General features: G+C 45.1%; 1 protein-coding gene across 1 annotated transcript in view; it reads left to right on the forward strand.

Annotated features, from left to right (window-relative positions):
• Window positions 1-20,716, forward strand: part of COL17A1 (collagen type XVII alpha 1 chain) — a 57,829-nt gene that overhangs the window by 12,936 nt on the left and 24,177 nt on the right. The window contains exons 7-17 of the mRNA XM_021673004.2: window positions 1,220-1,255; window positions 2,376-2,423; window positions 3,810-3,953; window positions 12,284-12,442; window positions 13,229-13,300; window positions 14,719-14,790; window positions 15,576-15,644; window positions 16,707-16,868; window positions 17,269-17,349; window positions 19,209-19,253; window positions 20,212-20,409. Coding sequence (XP_021528679.2) covers window positions 1,220-1,255; window positions 2,376-2,423; window positions 3,810-3,953; window positions 12,284-12,442; window positions 13,229-13,300; window positions 14,719-14,790; window positions 15,576-15,644; window positions 16,707-16,868; window positions 17,269-17,349; window positions 19,209-19,253; window positions 20,212-20,409 — 1,086 coding nt within the window. The remainder of the gene's footprint in view (window positions 1-1,219; window positions 1,256-2,375; window positions 2,424-3,809; window positions 3,954-12,283; window positions 12,443-13,228; window positions 13,301-14,718; window positions 14,791-15,575; window positions 15,645-16,706; window positions 16,869-17,268; window positions 17,350-19,208; window positions 19,254-20,211; window positions 20,410-20,716) is intronic.

Below are 20,716 nucleotides of genomic sequence, written 5' to 3' on the forward strand. Positions count from 1 at the left end.
AGTTTCTAAAGAAATGGTCAAACGAGGCACTAGGAAGATGCCTGGGGGAGATGAAATGGCAGGAGTAGGAGACATCATGAGCTAAATGGATTCTTCTAAAGGAATTTGACCTCTGCTGACCTATTTTTCCCTTGCTCTTTATCCTGAAGCATATTAAGGGGACTGTCAGCCACATTAACTTGCCTTAAGCCTTTGTTCATGGCACCATAGAAATGGTAAGCCGTGGCCAGGCGTGGTGGCTCACGCCTATAATCCCAGCACTTTGGGAGGCCGAGGCGGGTGGATCACGAGGTCAAGAGATCGAGACCATCCTGGTCAACAAGGTGAAACCCCGTCTCTACTAAAAAATACAAAAATTAGCTGGGCATGGTGGCGCGTGCCTGTAGTCCCAGCTACTCGAGAGGCTGAGGCAGGAGAATTGCTTGAACCCAGGAGGCGGAGGTTGCGGTGAGCCGAGATCGCGCCATCGCACTCCAGCCTGGGTAACAAGAGCGAAAACTCCATCTCAAAAAAAAAAAATAGAGAAATGGTAAGTTGGCTCAGGCTTGGATGGATAAACCCCTAAGGCCAAACAATAACTGTAGGGATTCTTCTTTCCATGAGATGCACATGAGACCAACATGGCAGACCAGCGAGTAGAACACACAAATGCCAGGGATCCCAGCACCTTCACTACTGCTTGCTTTCAAGGGCACTGTATATGCTTCGTGAACCCCCAGGCTGTGTCTTCACTTGGCCTTAAGTTTTTGATCCATATTCTTGGAATCTCACTATGCATATAAATTGATACTATGATCATTGATTATACAGTGATTATAATTTTATGTATTTGCTTACAGTGGAGAAACCATGACACTCAAATAAATAATCAAAGGGAAGACTTGGGAGCTTTTTGATACATTTGATCAGTGTAGTCAGCCAGTCCAAATGGATCACGCTCCCCAACAGATTACCTTAGCTAACTTAACACTAAATTTTAGCTCACTTAACATTCGTTTAGCTAATTTAACATCATAAATGCACTACAGCATTGCAAAACATTCTCTGCTGTTGCTAAGCGGTCATCATTTATTAAGCAATTGCTATACAGAAAAGCCCCTATCTGGATTTAGACACACTATGAAAGTAACCCCTCCCCAAATATATCTGCCTCCATGTCAAAAGTATTTAGCATGCCACCTCTTATATATGCCTAAAGTTGTATTTCTTTGTTTCTCAGCCTCTTCTTCAACCAGAGGACGGAGTCAAACACGAGGTGAGTGCTGTCACTGGGCTCAGTCCAATTCATTCAACAAGTATATTCTGAGCAGCTAATGTGTGTCCAGCCTTGAGCCAGGGAGTGTAAGGGGTACAGAAGAATAAACAAGGCATGCTTTCTGCCTTCAAGGAGCTTCGAGTATCCTGGGAATCTTCCACTGGCTCTATTAGGAGGGGCAGGGTAGCTTTTGACAGTAATCTAACAAGCACGTAGAGGCAGGAATCAAAACACATAACAACAATGTGGGGCATCATTTGTTTTGCTGTGGATCATCTGAAGATGCAGATACCACATCTGCTTTCATTTCTGGTCTCCTGGTTGACTTTAACAAAATATGCTTTAATCGCCTTTACACATCAAAAGATGAGCAAAATCTCCCTAACCTTTTTTTCAAAATTCATCTAGTAGATAAACGGCTGCACAACAGTTTTGTGATCTCATCATCTAGACAATGATATAGGAGAGAAATGTGGTCCTGAGAGAAGCAGCCCTTGCTAAGCTTTGCGCAGGGTGGGAGCAGCATGTTAGGGCTGGTGAAGGCAGAATTCTTCACAATGACCCACCTAGACTTCCTTATTATCATGAATAACTTGGAAGTTAGGAGTACACCAACCACCCACAACCTAAGGTTAACAGTTGAAAGATGCCAACTGTCCACCTGAAACTAACTAATAATGTTAAGCTGCCAACTTCCTGCCCTTCCCATCTCTAAAGAGGCCAAAATGGTAAGTAAACACTCTGGCTTTTAGAATCTCTTACCAATGCCTGAGACTATGGAGGCAGGATAGAACCTTGGTTCTGGCAACTGTGAGGTGGATGATGGGGAAAGGGTTGACCATTGTTGATTGTACTGGAACCTTCTTGCTCAGCCTGGGATTTTATTAGAACATCTCCAGCTGCCTAGGAGGTGTGCAGTTGGCAGGATGGGGAATTGTTGGAGATGGGGTGGTCTTCCTTTTTAAGCAGCACTTGTCTTGGGCACACCTAGATTTCCTGTTTCCAGAACTCAGAAATCTCAGAGCAGCCTAAAGGATCATGTGCTTCTAAGAGTTCAGTGTCAGAGATTGTGATCTAAGCTCTTTCGTTCACACCCTTCTCTATCTCTTCCCTTGTATAGAAAGCGAAATTCGAGTTCGACTGCAGAGTGCATCCCCATCTACCCGATGTAAGTGATCATGATCTTGCTAAAAAGAAAGGGTCCAGAAATTCAGGGCTAATGCTGTGAGTGTGTGTCCACGCATGCGTGTGTGTGCATGCAATCATAAAAACATCTTTAAGGAGTTTCTGTGAATTGGACCTTGGGTGAGGTGCTGAGGTTGAGCTGCTGAGTAAACCGTGGTTCCTGCTGCATAATAATTCACAAACTAATAGGGAGACAGTAAGTCAACCAACCATCAATCACAACTCAGTGTGGTGAGGGAGCAGGGAGGAGCAACTCTACCTTAGCCCAGGGAGATCAGGTCAAAGAGGCCTTCCCGGGTTAGGTGTTACCTGAAAGGAAACTGAGGAGTGGGTCAGTTAGGCTTAGAGGGGTGAGCCTGCATGAGACATCACTGGGATAGCTGAAGATTAGAGAAAGGTCAGTAGTAGAGTATAAGAGTTTGAAGTTTATCTCAAATGCCAGAGACCCCCCAGTCTCTGTCTATTGAATATGTTAGATATCTGTTGTTCTTGCTAGAGGTATTTGACATTTTGAAATGAGCTTAACTTTTAGGACAGCAGCCAAGTACAAGGAGTAGGAGAAGAAAGAGCAGGGTCAGTGGCTCAGGACAGAGATGGGGGCTGTCCAGAGAGCTCAGTACCTAGGGTTGTAGAATCTGACTACAGGCCTGACACCTTCTCACCTGAGTCCTTCTAGGCTTAGGGGCAGTGGGGCAAAGAGAATGGGGACTGAGAGTTCCTTCAGCATACATTGTCTGCAAACCTGTGTCTCTTCTCACGCACTACCCATGCACGATGCCTCCCACCTCTCCTGCTTCCCTGCTTCCTGCGTGGGAGGCACAGGGAACTTGCTCCATTTTCCACCTTGCTACAGATTAAATCAGCCAGACAGACTTGAAATTAAATCACACATGAACATAGCATAATGTTTAGGAGTTATGGGCCACAAATTCCTTTTGACACCCCAGGCATACAAGGTCAGGGACCCAACATCTGATGCATGCTGCGGAGGGGATGAGACTACTGTTAAAGCATCTGTTCGAAGGGACCTGGTTCTCTAACCACCTGATCCTAGATGATAGTGTCTTCCAGCCACAGAATCATTCCTGTGGTGTTTCATGAGGTCTAATTAAGAAATATCTCCCAAGCACCTTGACCTCCTTATGAGAGGCAGAAGATTTATGAGGCTGTTAATATGACAAAGTACCAAGTTGATAAGTGCTATTCATTGGTAAAATGTGAATATTATAAAGCCAAGCAAAAAGTCCCAATGTGTGAAGCAGATGCCATTCTCCCTGGTAGTCAGAATGCCACAAATGTTCCCCCAACTGCACAGGGACTCAGGAAAGAAGACTGGACTTAACAGAAACATCTGTGGATTCTTTTACAGGGACAGAATTGGATGATGTTAAGCGTTTGCTCAAGGGGAGTCGATCGGCAAGCGTGAGCCCCACCCGGAATTCCTCCAACACACTCCCCATCCCCAAGAAAGGCACTGTGGAGACCAAAATCGTGACAGCGAGCTCTCAGTCAGGTAAATCTGACAGCCCAGGCTGCAGAGGAGTGTGAGAAACAAACTTACACATCCAAACCAGGCTGGAAGTGGAGGACTGATAACTCAAGAGACAGGGTTTGAGTTAGAAGTCCTTTCAGCCCAAGGGATGACAGGGTAGAGGATATGGCCAGTATATAATTTCTAAAAAATTGGTCTTTGGTTTCCACAGTAGGAAGGTCAGTAGTCCTACCTAAATATGGTAGTCTATATAATAATATGTAAGGGGACAATCCCAAGTCTTTCCTTGGGGCTGTTCTAATCCTAAGGAGTGCTACTGGGAGACATTAAAGGCATTTTAGTTTTTAAGATTAGTTTAGTAATATGCTTTTTGACAGTTTGATTTATTGTACTTTTCCAGAGGAAGGGGGATACCAAGGGGCGTGGTAATTCCATTTAATGTGTAAACTTTCCATAATTCCCTTCAGCACCCTAGGGGTAAAGTGACTCCCATTGTCTAAATTAATATTTTTTACCAGGCCAAATCTAGGTATAATTTGTTTTAAGATTTTTGGCCAGTCACAGTGGCTCACACCTGTAATCCCAGTATTTTGGGAGGCCAGGGTAGGCAGATTACCTGAGGTCAGGAGTTTAAGACCAGCCTTGCCAACATGGTGAAACCCCGTCTCTACTAAAAGTGCAATAGCTGGGCATGGTGGCAGGCGCCTGTAAATCCAGCTACTCAGGAGGCTGAGGCAGGAGAATCATTTGAATCTGGGAGGCAGAGATTGTAGTGAGCCGAGATCCCCCTACTGCACTCCAGCCTGGGGGACAAGAGTGAGACATTGTCTCAAAAAAAAAAAAAAAAAGATTATTTTTGCCACATTCCCAATGGTGGCAGTTGGAAGGGGAAGGCCTCCACCCAGCTGGAGAGGTGGTTTACCATTACAAGTAGATACTTTAGTCTCCCTATTTTGGGCATTTCTGTAAAATCTACTTGAATGCTCTGAAATGGCCTTAACCCAGGAGGTCTTCCTCCAGTAGTCTGTTTTCTAACTACCTTTTTGTTTATTCTCTGGCAGGTTACACAACACCCACACACTTGTTTAGCAAGGGTATAAATCCCTATACACCCATACTTTTTGAGTATTGTATCACAAATGACCTGGAGACCCCAACAACTTCCCTTATGCAGTATGGACGTTAGTTTTCTCATTATGGGTTTGCTTATCATTTCTCTCCCATCAGGGAGCACCTATCTCCCTTCCTCAGTTTGAGTGGCCCCCATCTTGCCCAGCTCTTCCTCCTCCTTTTTAGAAAATTGGGGTTTTAATATCACCTTAGGGATATTTGGGATTAGGTTAAACAATCTACCTTCTTCCTCCAGGGAGGCTTGCTTAGCGTCTTTATCCACAAGCCTGTTCCCTACAGCTTCTATGTGTTTTCTTTCCGGGGGTCATTTACGTGAACTATGGCTGTCTCTGCTGGAAGCAAGAGGCTTTTTAGAACTTGTTTGATCAGTTTCCCATGTACCAATTCTTTCCCCCTGCTGTTTATTAGGCCTTGCTCTGTCCAGATCTTTTTTAAGGTATATACTACTTCATTTTTTTTTTTTTTACAACTCAAGAAACCACTTTTTTTTAAAGAAAGAGAAAAAAGAAAGAGAGAAAAAGAAAGAAAGAGAGAAAAAAAGAATGAAAGAGAGAAAGAAAGAGGGAGAGAAAGAGGCAGAGAGAACGAGAATCTTGCTCTATTGCCCAGGCTAGAATGCAGTCTAAAAATAGGTATTAAAAACCTCTTTTATGCCAATGATTGTGCTTAACAATGAAGATAGGAAGGAATAAGGGAGGAAAATAACAAACAAGCAGCCAACCAATATTTCATTTAAACCTGCGAAATACTATGCAATTGCTGAGGAGTGATTTACTTCCAATTATGTGGTCACTTTTAGAATAGGTGTGATGTGATACTGAGAAGAATGTCTGTTTTGTGGATTTGGGGTGGAGAGTTCTGTAAATATTAAGTTTACTTGTTCCTGGTCTGAGTTCAAGTCCTGGATATCCTTGTTAACTTTCTATCTCGTTGATCTGTCTATTATTGACAATGTGGTATTAAAGTCTCCCACTATTATTGTGTGGGAGTCTAAGTCTCTTTGTAAGTCATTAAGAACTTGCCTTATGTATCTGGGTGCTCCTGTATTGGGTGCGTATATATTTAGGATTGTTAGCTCTTCTTGTTGTATTGATCTTTCTACCATTATGTAATGCCCTTCTTTGTCTCGTTTGGTCTTTGTTGTTTTAAAGTCTATTTTATCAGAGACAAGAATTGCAACTTCTGCTTTTTTTTTTTTTTTTGTCTCCATTTGGTTGGTAAATCTTCCTCCATCCCTTTGTTTTGAGTCTTTGTGAATCCTTGCATGTGAGATGGGTCTGGATGCAGCATACCAATGGGTTTTGGCTTTTTATCCAATTTTCCTGTCTGTGTCTTTTGATTGGAGCATGTAGTCCATTTAAATTTAGGATTAATATTGATACATGTGAGTTTAATACTGCCATTTAATGCTAGCTGGCTGTTTTGCACATTAATTGATGTAGATTCTTCATTATGGTGATGCTCTTTACCTTTTGGTATGTTTTTGGAATGGCTGATACTGGTTGTTCCTTCTATGTATAGTGCTTCTTTCAGAAGCTCTTGTAAAGCAGGCCTGGTGGTGATGAAATCTCTGAGTACTTGCTTGTTCACAAAAAAATTTATTTTTCCTTCACTTATGAAGCTTAGTTTGGCTGGATATGAAATTCTGGGTTGAAAAGTCTTTTCTTTAAGGATGTTGAATATTGGCCCCCACTCTCTTCTGGCTTGTAGGGTTTCTGCTGAGAGATCTGCTGTGAGTCTGATAGGCTTCCCTTTGTGGGTAACCTGACTTTTCTCTCTGGCTGCCCTTAGTATTTTCTCCTTCATTTCAACCCTGGTGAATCTAACAATTATGTGCCTTGGGGTTGCTCTTCTTGAGGAATACCTTTGTGGTGTTCTCTGTATTACCTGGAGTTGAGTATGGTCCTGTCTTGCTAGGTTGGGAAAATTTTCCTGGATAATATCCTGAAGAATATTTTCCAGCTTGGATTCATTCTCTTTGTCACATTCAGGTACACCTGTCAAACGTAGATTAGGTCTTTTCACATAGTCCCATATTTCTTGGAGACTTTGCTCATTCCTTTTTACCCTTTTTTCTCTAATCTTGTCTTCTTGTTTTATTTCATTGAGTTGGTCTTTGACCTCTGATATCGTTTCTTCTGCTTGATCAATTCGACTGTTAAAACTTGTGTATACTTCGCGAAGTTCTCGTATTGTGTTTTTCAGCTCCATTAATTCACTTATATTCCTCTCTAAATTGTCTATTCTCGTTAGCATTTCGTCAAACCTTTTTTCAAGGTTCTTAGTTTCTTTGCATTGGGTTAGAACAGGTTCTTTTAGCTCACAGAAGTTTCTTATTATCCACCTTCTGAAGCCTGATTCTGTCAATTCATCACACTCATTCTCCATGAGGCCTTGTTCCCTTGCTGATGAAGAGTTGCAAGCCCCTGTAGGAGGAGAGGCATTCTGATTTCGGGCGTTTTCAGCCTTTTTGCGCTGGTTTCTTCCCATCTTTGTGGATTTATCCACCTGTCGTCTTTGTAATTGCCGACTTTCAGATTGGGTCTCTGAGTGGACGTCCAGCTTGTTGGTGATGAAGTTTTTTCTGTTTCTTAGTTTTCCTTCAGTGGACATCCCTCCCCCACAGAGCTGGACCTTCCCGGGTTCAGCTGTGCTTGCCGTGAAACTCTCAATCCTCAGCGTTTCCAATTGCTGTTTTTTTGTGGGGGTGGGACCAGCTGAGCCTGATCACTTGGTTCCCTGTCTCAGAGCCTTTTTTTTTAGTTGAACGGTCAATTCTCTCCCAGGCGTTCCAGTCGCCTGTTGAAAGGGTGCTGGAATCTGTGTAATTTCCCTTATGTTGACCCACTGCACCGGCTGAAACAGCGGCATTGAGATTCGTGGTGCTTTTTTGGCCAGGAATCTCCTGGTCTGGCTCCCTGTTTCAGTCCCATTTTCAATCAGCTGAATGGGCAACTCTGCCTTCCCAGAGCTCCAAACGCCAACTAAAAGGGCACCCAGTCTCGTATGCTCCACACTGAGAACCGCCGCACTGGAGCGCCGGCAAAACAGCTGCACAGGCCAAAAGAGTCGCGCTGGCAACCCATGGGACTCCTCCGCTGGGAATCTCCTGGTCCGTGGGCAACAAAAATTCGTCTGGGAGTGTGGCGTCCACTCTTGCGCTTTCACTGGGAGCTGCAATCCTGAGCTGCTGCTACTTGGCCATCTTGGATCTCTCCCGGTATATACTACTTCATAGGCATATTTGGAATTAGTATATATAGTGCCTTTCTGGCCTTCTAAGAGCTTTAGGGCCTGGTTAAGAGCATGTAATTTACAGGTTTGGGCTGACAATTATTGGATAATCTACCTTTTTCACATAAGGATTGTTTGTTTCCATTAATGATAGCATAGCCATTGTGTTTTTTAACATTTATTACTTGGGATGACCAATTTACAGTCTCATCCTATCATGTCGTGGGGTGGTTTAACTTTAGTTTGATATTCTATGATATCTAAACAGTTATGGTTTGATGCCTCTTTATTCTCCTCTCCTTTTCTTAAGAAACTGGCTGTATTCAAGCAAATATATGTTGTCAAGACTAAATTATCTTTTTCTAATAATATGGCTTCATATATTAAATTTTGGGAATTAGTTAACCATTTCCCAGCTCTTTGATTTAATATATTCCTGACCTAATATGGGGTGCTCACTAACAGGACCCTGCCGAAGATCAGCTTCTGACTCCTCTCCATCAGCAGGGCCATGGCAGCCACCGCCCACCTGCACCTTTGCCTCCCTTTCTCCCATCTTCCATAGCTCTCTCTCTTTCTCTGTCTCTCTCTCTTCCTCCTGTGCTCTCTTCCTTTTACATTATCTCTCTCCCCTAGTTTCACTTTCTGTGTCTCTCTTTATTCTCTGTCTTTTCCAGTCTTTCTCACTTTTTTCTTTTTTTATCTCTCTCTCTCTCTTTCTCTCTCTCTCTGTCATCCCCTGTTTCCTCTTTCCCTCACACTTTCTCTGGGCACCAGAGCATTCTCCATGCTAAGTAACAGCTTACTTACATTAGCTCTCTCACACTGTCTACCTTTATCTTGGCTGTTTGCTTTGGGTCTGTGGCTCCTGCTGCCCCTACGCCTGTAACTGCACAGCTGACTCTCCCTTGCCTTCAGGGTCAGCAGCTTAACTCTCTCTCTCTGGGCACCAGTGTGAGCCGTTCCACGGCTCCCTTCTGTCCATCTGCAAGATGGATAGCTTTGGCTTTCTCTCTCTCTTTTTCCAATTTCTTTTCTCACTTTTTACAAAAACCTTCTGAGCTTCCCTCAGTAATTCCTTAATTGGTTTTTTATTCCATCCATCAATTTTTTTTTTTTTTTTTTGCAATTTCTTAGTTATATCAGGCCAGCTTTTAATCACAAAATTAACCTTTAAAAGGCCTTACCCTACTGGGTCCTCTGGATCTAATCCTGAATTTTATTATTATTATTTTTTATCCCTGAGCCTCTGCAGAAACACAGAGGGAGTCTCCTCTTTTTCTTGTTGGATCTCCAATGCTTTAGAGACATTCTGTGTCCTTGGAGAGAACTCTTTAATCTCTTTAATTATTCATTCCCTTAGGTCATGCATTTGGGCCAATCTTTGGGGTTATTGTTATTCCATCTGGGATTTGCATTTGGGAATTTCTGCTCAGCTGGCAGGACTCCTTGCCTGAGGACGCTGTCTCTTCCTAATGCTCATGGCTGCCCTTTTAATTATTCCCCTCTCTTCCCCAATAAACAGAATAGTTGTGATTGACATCATCTTAGCCCAAGTACAAAAATTGGGTCCTAAAAATTGATCTAGCTGCTTTGCTAAACTGAGGGGATTTTCCAAGAGTGGCCTTATTTCCTGTTTAAAATTCCTAACCTCAGTACTTCTTAGAGGCACACTCAGAAATCCAACTCCTCCCTGTCCCAGAGGGACTTCTTTAAAAGGGTACATATTAGACATCTGCTGTTTAGAAGGAATAGGGAAATTCTCAATGTCCTTCTTACATTGTTCTAACTCTTTCCTCAAGTTTGGATAAGGATTTTAGGGAGCATTGGGTTTAGCTTCTCTGTGACCCCCAGATTCCTCCTCCTTCAGCCTTCTTGTGGCCTCTGATCTTCCTCTCCTCTACTTTGTGAGATGTAAGGTGGGGGCAAGCGTGTTAGGGGATCCCAGGGCTTTTTATTGAGCAAGGGCTTTTTACTATGCTCTTTTTTTTCTTCTTTCAGTGGGAGCATGGGGGTTAATTTACTAATTTAACAAAGAGCATAACCTATCTCCTCTTGTGAGGATGGTGTTTTATTACTCACATAGAGAATTAAAGCTTGGCACACCCAATCTTCATTTGAGGCAAACTAAGGCCAAAAGACCAAAGGCTGACAGATGGGCTCTTTGGGTCAGATAAAGCAGTAATACTTTAGCATTTTTTGCTTTTCCTTGTCCCTGGTCCAAGGGTTATCCCTTAAAAACCTGCAGCGTTTTGTCTAAGGGACTCTTTGGGAGAATGCTAGAAGGGGTCTTTCTAGTTCCCTCTTGTGTTGGGTAGGGGCTTTAGGTGAGTTTATAGGGTTGTCTTGCTGCATTTTGTTGCAGCCCATAATGCATTGCAATCCTAATTGGCTTAGGGGTTCTTCAAGTATTTGACTTATGACCTAAGTAGCTGGGCAAACTGATAAGAACAGACAAAATGAGCTATTTTGCAGTCTAGTAAACTTTTATCTTAGACTAAACTTCTTTGGTTTGAGTGGGGGAAACTAAGAGCAGGGGACGCCGGCAGGGAAGGGAGAGGCTGATAAGTAGGCATTAGCGATCCAAGCAAGGGCCTAGTATACGCTGTTTCTTCTGAGTTTGCTGACCTAAGCTAGTTTAAGGCACTTTTCTTGGAAATGGACCACTGTATACATTATTTCTTTCAGGAGGGAAGGGAACAAGGTGGCAGATCTATCCTGACTTGGGGATTCAACCACGCTTTGGCAGGCCTTTCGGGCTTTGCCAGAGACCTTGCAAAGTGCTGAGCATCTGCTCTTCAAGCAGTGAAAAATGTGGGCTGTACCTATCCTACCCCTCACTGGTCACCCATTCCACATACTTGCTGTAGCCCAGGCCTAAATCCTAGAGATTCTTTCCCAGGAGAGTATGTTGGCCAAGTTCCCCAAATGAAGAATATTGGGGAAATTTGTAGCGTTTTCATTCATTTATTCAATGACTATTTATTAAATGTCTCCTCTATGCCAAGCACCAGGCATTGAGGAAAAGCAATGGACAAGAGAGACACAGTCACTGCCCTTGTGGACAGTGGGTCTCTGAAGGAAGTCAGAAAACCAACACGTCCCAGTTGAGTAGGATGAGTATTGTTCAGTTGTTCCATATTATGCAGCCCCCAAGTGCAAGGTAGGTTCTATGGGAGGCAGAAATATAAATTAGCAGAGCCGTGGAAGGAGATGAGGGAAAGAGCCAGATCTACTATGATAGGAAACTTCCCTCCCATTCACTACTGGAGAAAAGCCTGGAGATTGTGATCTTTCTTGTTTTTCACCCTAAAACCAAAACCTCAGGGCACATTCTGACCTGCATGACTGGCTCCCTCTCAAAGGCAAATTAGCAGAACTGGCCCCAAATATGAAAAAGCATGAAAATCTCCTCTTGAGGCACAGTGTTCCTTGTGTCTGACTGGTACATAGGAATGTTTAAGGAGGGTGGAACCAGAGAAGGCTGCCATGCATGCAGTGTGGCCCAAGACCAAGGGTTCCCCTGCCCAGGCATGCACCCTGCAATGGCCATGGTGCTTGGAATTCTACTGAAAGAAGTTCACTTTGGGGTTTTATTTATTGCTCCTGAGAGAACTGTTCCCTCCGTGTCTTTGAAGATGGAGGAGTTGGCAACATGTGGAGAGGAAGACCATTGGTGGGACAGCCCACCACAAGATGGGAAGCCAGGTTTAGAAGGAGAAATGGGTGGACCCCACAGCAAAATCTGGCGACCTCAAATTTCACCAGGAGCCAGCAAAAATTTCTAATCCAAGAGATAATGTTTTCACCAACTCTGAGATTTCAGATGGAAACTACCTCAGGTTCCTGGACTGAGAAAATTCCTGAAATGTGGGACCTTCAATGCCCAAACCAGGAAAATCCCAGCAAAATGAGATGACCAGGTTCCCCAGCAGGGAGTGTTGACTTGTCTCTCACCTGGGGTGTGTGCACCTGTCTGTTTTCAGTGTCAGGCACCTACGATGCAACGATCCTGGATGCCAACCTTCCCTCCCATATGTGGTCCTCCACCTTGCCCGCAGGGTCCTCCATGGGGACCTATCACAACAACATGACAACACAGAGCTCGTCTCTCCTCAACACCAATGCCTACTCTGCAGGATCAGGTACATAGTGGGCAGCCCACACCCTCCCTCACCCCTGAACTCTGCATGTCTTTATCCTGGAGCTGAATGACCCCTGGAATGTTTGCCATTCTCAGGACCTCCTGGAGAGGCTTTCTGTGGCCAAACATCCCAAGAGATTGCCCCTGGAACTTCAGTTCAATTCAATCTAAAAGGTGTAGGCCGGGTACAGTGGCTCATGCCTGTGATCCCAGCACTTCGGGAGGCTGAGGCGGGTAGATCATGAGGTCAGGAGTTCAAGACCAGCCTGGCCAAGATAGCGAAACCCTGTCTTTATTAAAAAAAAAAAAAATGCAAACAAACAAACAAAAAAACCTAGAAGGTGTTTCTTCCAGTGTGTCCCCTTTAGAATATATAGCCCAATGTATCCGGAAAAATGGAAAGAACACTGAAAATGGATGTAGGAGACCTAGTTTCATTTCATATGAATTGATTGTGGGATCTTGAATAAGTCATTTGACTTCTCTGAGCTTCCAGGACCATCTCTGTAAAATGGGGTCACTCACAAGAGAGCCTTTGGCTGGACCCACTGTCCACTCCAGGTCTGACTGACCTGAGATCACCTATTGGCTGTGACTCAAGGTGCAGTGCAGGCTAGTGTTTGATTCTGTGCTGCAAGGCAAGAGTCTGTTTTTCCTAAAAACAAAAATTTACCAAAATATAAAAACCCAATCCTGGCATTTCTTCTGGTGCTTCCATGATACCCGAATCTCTGTCCCTTTCTGGACCAGATGTCCCCTTCATCAGCCTTCCTCCTTGCCCCTGCAGTCTTTGGAGTTCCAAATAACATGGCATCCTGCTCACCCACTCTGCACCCCGGACTCAGCACATCCTCCTCAGGTCAGTGTCACCGTCTTGAGATGCCTTTTCTAGGCTATTTGCATAAAAATGTTAGAATGCTTTGCCCAAGAGCATGAGGGACTTTCCTCCATGCATACTGCAGCCCAGAGCAGAGGCCAGGGGCTGCACAGAGCCTGCCCTCAACCACAGGGAGAACTCGGACCCCAAGGGAAAGGTCTCAGGCGAGGGGACATGAGCCCACACAGACACGCGTATTCTAAGGTGGTGCCTTTATTTTCTGGAAGAGTTGGAGGATTGGAAAGGAAGGGTCTAGCTGAATCATAATGTAGAACATTTTCAAGGTAAAGGCATTGTTAGTTTAGAAGGATTTTACTTCGGATCTTTTTAAGAAAAGTAGTAGTTCATCGAGTAACTACTTTCAGATCTTTCTATAAATACAGCACATAGTTTGTTGGAGTAACTACATTGGGGTAAATAATGTTACTGCTTAGCTTCCAATGAAAACATGCAACAATTTAAAAGAAATATTTATTTGCTATGTTTTCACATACATCTTAAGAGCCTATATGTAAATGTTACCAGCCTACGTCTTTTCTTTTTAAAGGAGTCTGCCTTCTCCCTGTGATATTGTGACAAATATCATGATGTGGGCCTTGTTTGTTTGCTTGACTGATACAGTTGCAAGTACAAGTTTTGCATTCAGATTTTCATCACCTTCCTCTGATTAGAGGCCCACCAAATCCAGAAGACATTGACTACATGTTTTATTTTTTCTGCCTTTGCTATTTTGCTTTGCAAAGTCCTGATAAAACCAGGTCCCAAGGCTTATATCAAATCCTTGATCTTGTGCCCCAAATACTAGATAGGCTGGAACAACAGAAGCTGCTGGCCAGGAGGAATAAGCTTCTGCACATTGTTGAAAACAAACAAGCAATCAAATAAACAAGGAGCCTTGGAAATCATAGTTGAGGTGGGGGAGTTTTATGTGTTTGTGTCAGGAGAAGGAAGGGCTAACGGGAATACTAGGAGTTTGCCAAGTTAGTGCCTCTCAGCACCCAAGGTGTCTCTGTCCATATCCCACATTTACAGTTCCCACACTGTGCACCAGGCACCCCAGGGTGTCCGAGGAAACAGGGAACCCCTACGATATTTTTAAATTTTGAGAGATCTGTCGGCAACATCTGTCAGACCCTGTGTGAACTACTGCTTTTAAGTTGCATGTACCTAACTATGTGATAAGTGGAATTACTCGTAATTTTTGGCCTGGGGTAGGTAGGTGGGGGCATTAACAAAATTACTGTGTTACAAAGAGTATGGAAACTGAGGAAGTTTGGGAATCCCTGTCGTCAGTAAAAACATTGATCATAAAAGTGGTTTAGGGACTCTGGGGGTCCATCTTAAGCCAGGGCGCATCCCCTGTGCACCCTGTACTCACCTGCCTTCCGTTGCTTTCACAGTATTTGGCATGCAGAACAATCTGGCCCCCAGCTCGACTACCCTGTCCCATGGCACCACCGCTACTTCCACAGGTCAGCAGGCTAGGGTTGGAGCTTAGGGGCTGGGAAGTGACACCTCTTTGCAGCTACAACTCACTGAATTAAAAGACCCAAAATGTCCCTGAAAATCAGTTGACCTTTCCTACCAAAGAAATAGCACCCCCTGCCCTTATCTGGAGATGTCAGTCTTGATCATCAGCTGGCTCAGACATGAGTCAAGCACACAGGGATGCTGTCAACAGCATCACCTTGTGAGGTATCACTTGTATGTTCCTGTGTCTCTCACAGCCAAACTGGTCAGGTTGGTGGTCTTGCCAGCTCATTGCTATCCTTGACAGCCCACTGTCACTGCAAATCAATCATCTGGCTGATTTTATGGTGCACCCCTTACAGGTTGCTGCTGTGCAAATCTGTAGGGTGGGGACACGAAACCTAGGTCATCCTTTGCCCCCAACTTACCTGCTACTTAATTGGAGGAGAAAGTCTAACACACATGAGACAATGAGAGGCTCTATAAGACAATGGGAATAAGTGATAGGCTGTGCAAAGCAGGTGTTAAGGGCTGTAGGAGTTCAGGAGGGAAGGAAATGCATGAGGTCTAGGAGGACTTCCTGGAGGTGGCTAGAAGGATGAAGAGGATTATACCCAAGAACGTTCCATCTAAACCCTCATTGCTCTCCCCATGGCTGGAGAGAGTTGATTCATCATCTGCTTCTCACTGAAGGGGGTCGGGGGCATCTCTCTGCCAGAGCTGACCAGGCTTCTCCTGAGTCATCTGGAACCACCCTCCCATGCTGACCCATTTTCCTTTTTTGCAGCATATGGGGTGAAGAAAAACATGCCCCAGAGCCCTGCGGCTGTGAACACTGGCGTTTCTACCTCTGCTGGTGAGTGCTGCTCCCAGCTGCCAGGGGTCAGGCTGGTACACAGAGAGGATTACTCTGCAGTACACATGGTATACTGGAAAAGGAAATAGGACCCATGATTGGTCTTAGGCCTACAAATGCAACTTGCCCCAAGGGCCTCTTGGATATTTCTCTGAGTGAATAAAGGTGAACGTCCTATCTGAAGGAGACAGGAAGCTCCACCCTCCATATCTGCCTTGGGCCAGGCACTTACACATTAGCCACTGACCTTTTCTGGAAGCTGTTGGCCTTAACCTGTTATGTGCAGTCCATAGAGCTCTCAGAAGCTGCTGGCACCCTCCCTACTTTCTATAGAATCTGTATCAACTTTGTCCACATAATTCAGCTTCCGTTGTTCTTATCCTGGAGTGTGTTGTCTTCCATTCGACAATTCATTTATTGGAAAGCCTTTACTGAGCACCTTCTTTGTGTCAGATGGACACCGTTCTAAGTGCTGGCAGTACAGCAGTAAACACGACAGGATAGATTCCTCCCTTCACTAAGCTGACATTAGTAGTGGAGGCAGATGACAAACACACAAAGTATGCAAGGCAATTACAGACAAGGACACAGATTTTTAAGGACAGCAGTAAGTGATGTGGTAGAGACAGGAGTGTGTGTATGAGGTGAAGTGCTTTAGATGGGGTGGTCAGGAAAAGTCTCCCCAATAAGGCAACACTTACGACCTGGAGAATAAAAATGAACTCAAGTTAGTTACGAAAGGACTTACCTGACTATGGAGACTCTTACACATTCAATAAAGATCCTATAATCTCCAGGAGGGGAGGCAGCCCCATAAGCCAGCCATCCAGAGCTTCTTATATTGACCCAAACTCTTGGTGGCCAGGCCCAGCCAGGCATAGAGGGTGTCCTTGGTCCTCAAGGTGCTTCGTAGTAACCACTGTCAGCAAGAACAGGAGACTCATACACACCTGCTAATTTAACCACCCCACCCCACTTCTTTTTCTTCTCCTTCCTCTTCTTGTCTTTTCTGCCGTTTCCCGGCACATGTCCTTCCTTCTCTCCCATTTTCTTCCTCCCTAGCCTGCACCACAAGCATGCAGAGTGATGACCTTTTGCACAAGGACTGCAAGTTCCTGATCGTAGAGAAAGACAACACACCTGCCAAGAAGGAGATGGAGCTGCTGATCATGACCAAGGACAGTGGGAAGGTCTTTACGGCCTCACCAGCCAGCATCACTACAAGTGCGTCAGAGCCTGTGTGACTTGGGTTTCAGAAGAAAGGCAAATAGTGTAGGAGACCAAATGTCCTAGCAAGGTGATCTGAGACCCTGTGAGTCAGGAAACCACAGCCATCCCATTCTAATGAAAAGCACCTGTCTGAATAGCATGTTCCAGGTCTTCCCTGAATGCAGATGAGCTGAGAAAATTCAGGCAAAGAGCTCTCAGAGAGGCATTTGGGCAACAGCAAGTCTAACCACAAACACAGATCAGGGAAGATGAACCCCAGAAAAGAGGGGCTCTTTTTATCAGGCTAACCTTAACCTTCCTAAGCAGGGTAGTGGGCAGGGGCAGGGTGGAACATGGGACAGAATTCAGAGGTTGAGAAGAAAATATGCCAGGTTATAATGGGTTCTGTGCACAGCTTCTTTTTCAGAAGACACCCTAAAAAAAGAAAAGCAAGCTGCCTACAATGCTGACTCAGGCCTAAAAGCTGAAGCTAATGGTAAGAACAAATATGATTGTTGTCCACCTTGACTTCAGCCAGGCCACATTTCATTTACTTGTCTTTGAAGACCTTGCTAATCAAAGTGTGGTACATGGGCCAGTAGCATCGGTCACACCTGGGAGCATGTTAGAAAAGCAGGATCTCAGCTTTAGCTCAGATCTGCTGAGTCAGAGCTGCATTTTAACAAGCTTCCTAGGTGATTCACGTGTGCACACTATGGAAGCAAAAGCCTGCCTCTGCCGTGTCTGCAATGGTGTTTACTCATTTCATTATCTCTATCATCTTCAGAACTAATAGAAAAATGCTTTTCAAAGCACTTGTTAGCTTTATTTTTTTTTTCTTCCCAAATATCTGCATTCTTTGTCTGATAACCACATTTCTTCACAACGCCCTGTAGGACTCTCTCCAAATCCCTGATTTCGGGGAGGTCAGTAAAGGAAGGAAAATGTTAAGTCATAGAACATTTTTAAATAAATGCAAATTATATAAGTTATCACTTTAACAAGGTGAGAGATTGGAACCTCACTCTTAAGTCTTTAAAGTAGGTCTAGGGTAGTCTTTAGGGTAGGTCTAGGGCTGTGGAATCAAAAGATCCTTTTCAGAATCTGATGAAAGATAAGAACAAATTGGCCAGTAAATTCTACATATGCCTACAAACATTTAACTTTCTTCCTTTTCTTTCTTTATTATTATTATTATTTTTTGAGACAGAGTCTTGTTCTGTTGCCCAGGCTGGAGTGCAGTGGCACAGTCTCGGCTCACTGCAACCTCTGCCTCCCGGGTTCAAATGGTTCTCCTGCCTCAGTCTCCCAAGTACCTGGGACTACAGGTGCATACCACCACATCTGGCTAATTTTTAAATATTTTTAGTAGAGACGGGGTTTCACTATGTTGGTCAGGCTGGTCTCAAACTCCTGACCTCGTGATCCGCCTGCCTCAGCCTCCCAAAGTGCTGGGATTACAGGCGTGAGCCACCATGCCCGGCCTAATCACTCAACTTTCAAATAGCATCACGGACTCAGGAGCAACCCTCCACCAAGCTTGGCCTTCTCATTCCCAATTCCTTCCACCCCAGGTCAGGAACTTGGTGTTCAGAGTCCCTTAACCAAGAAATCAGAGTCATTTCTCACAACCACACTTACTGTTTGAATCCAAATGGCACCCGTAACCTGGTCTTCCAAAAATGTTTTGAGGTGTAAAGGTTTAAGGTCGTAAGAGAATTAAAACATGGTGCTTTCTTCCACCATTAATTGCCACCATGAAGGCCGTGCCTTCATGGATGCAATTATTGCAAATATCAGATTAGTGAGGACTGAGCTGCTGGATGTTACTGCATGTCATTGTTCTGCAAAGTGTCTGGGGGTCGTCTTTACTTAAATCCCTACCCAGAATCAACATGAGGGGCATTCTTGTGGGCTCCTTCAGTTTACTGTTTATTTTTAACATGAAAGCAAGTTTACTGAGAAAGTAAGCCAGGCTCAGTGGCTCACGCCTGTAATCCCAGCACTTTGGGAGGCCAAGGTGGGTGGATCATGAGGTTAGGAGATCGAGACCAGCCTGGTCAACATGGTGAAACCCCATCTCTACTAAAAATACAAAAGTTAGTAGGGTGTGGTGGTGGGCACCTGTAGTCCCAGATACTGAAGAGGCTGAGGCAGGAGAATCGCTTGAACCCGGTTGCAGCGAGCCGAGATCGCACCATTGCACTCCAGCCTGGGCGACAGAGCGATACTCCGTCTCAAAAAAAAAAAAAAAAAAAGAAAGTAAAGGATAAAAAAAAATGGCTACAACATAGGCAGAGCAGCCAGCTTCTCCAGTTTAAAAGCTCAAGTCAAAACCTGTGTTTGTCCTTTCAGGAGACCTGAAGACTGTGTCCACAAAGGGCAAGACCAGCACTGCAGGTGGGTGAGAACAGCGAACTGTGCAGTAACAGGATCCATTGGGGCTGCTTATGGCTAAGGCACCAGATGATGGTCCCTTGCCTGGAAGCAGTGCACAGAAGTCACCAGACTCTAAAGAGTTTCCCTAAAGGCTGAGAAGGGAGCAGGGTGGCGGGCAGGGGAGTGGCAGGCTGTGCGTCAGAGGTGACTGCAGAAGGAGCTTAGCTCAGGAGACGGAGCTAACAAGCGCCCCCCACCAATTAACACTTGCTAATTAGTTTGTCCCCGCAACACAACAGGACGACTGTGTCTTTTTACAGCAGTTCAAGATGAGACTAAGCCTTGCATGCCTCCAGCCCCTCAGTCTTTCCTCATTTCCTCCCACTGCCTTGTGATAGAAGCAGGTCCTTACCACCCCATTTTAGAGAACTAAAAACACTTTTCATTATAAAAAATTGTTTTAATTCACTGGGGACCCATGAAGTGCTGAGTGTAATTCTAGGTACTGTGAGCACTGCGAAGAGAGCACTGTGTGAACTGAGGCATGGAGACGGGAATGCTTTGGGTTTGGGCCCAATCAGATGCAGATCGATGCCCTATTCATAATAAAGATGTTTAAGCCTCGTGCTGTGCTGCTGACTCCTCCACTAACTATTTTACATGCCTTGTCTCATTTCATTCAACAACAACCTTCCAGGAAGTAGGCAATCTTTTAACCCCATGTTATAAAAAAGGAAACAAAGGTGAAGTGACCTTCTCAGGGTCACACAGCTGGAGTCCAGGATTGCAGGCTTCTGGTCAGCACCAGCCAGGCTCTGTGCTCAGTCCAGGAGCCAGCCCTGTCCTGCGTGGAACAGCACAGGAACTTGAAAGCCCCCAGCACAGTCACTCAGGCCAGAAAGTCACCAAAAGTCAGAGAATCTGGATGGAAAAGGCGGGAGCTATCTGCATTTGCTTCATTTTCCCTGTCCTTCCACAGATATCCACAGCTACGGCAGCGGTGGTGGCGGTGGCCACGGAGGAGGTGGCGGTGTTGGTGGCACTGGTGGCGGCCCGTGGGGAGCAGCGCCAGCCTGGTGCCCCTGCAGCTCCTGCTGCAGCTGGTGGAAGTGGCTCCTGGGTCTGCTGCTCACCTGGCTGCTGCTCCTGGGGCTGCTCTTCGGCCTCATTGCTCTGGGTACGTGGCGAAGGCAGCAGGGCAGCCTGTGTGGTAAGAGGCAGGCTGGCCACACTGCCTGTCAGAAGGGCAGGGATCTGTGAGTGGGCCCAGGCGTTAGGGGGTGAGGGGACTTGAACACATTGGTGTAGACCCTTGTTACCACAGATGAAGAAACTGAGGCCCCAGGAGGTACCTAGCCAAGGGCACTCTGCCACTTAGTGGTGGAGCTGAATTTGGATGGAGCGCCTGATGCCCAGCCCCACCCTCGCTGTACGTGTAGGCCCGACTCTAAGCATCTGGCTGCCCTTAGTAACAACGTCAGGAC

This window comes from Aotus nancymaae, unplaced genomic scaffold (assembly GCF_030222135.1).
Source record: "Aotus nancymaae isolate 86718 unplaced genomic scaffold, 86718_ANA_hifiasm-v0.15.2.pri h1tg000010l, whole genome shotgun sequence".
NCBI classification, from domain to species: domain Eukaryota; kingdom Metazoa; phylum Chordata; class Mammalia; order Primates; family Aotidae; genus Aotus; species Aotus nancymaae.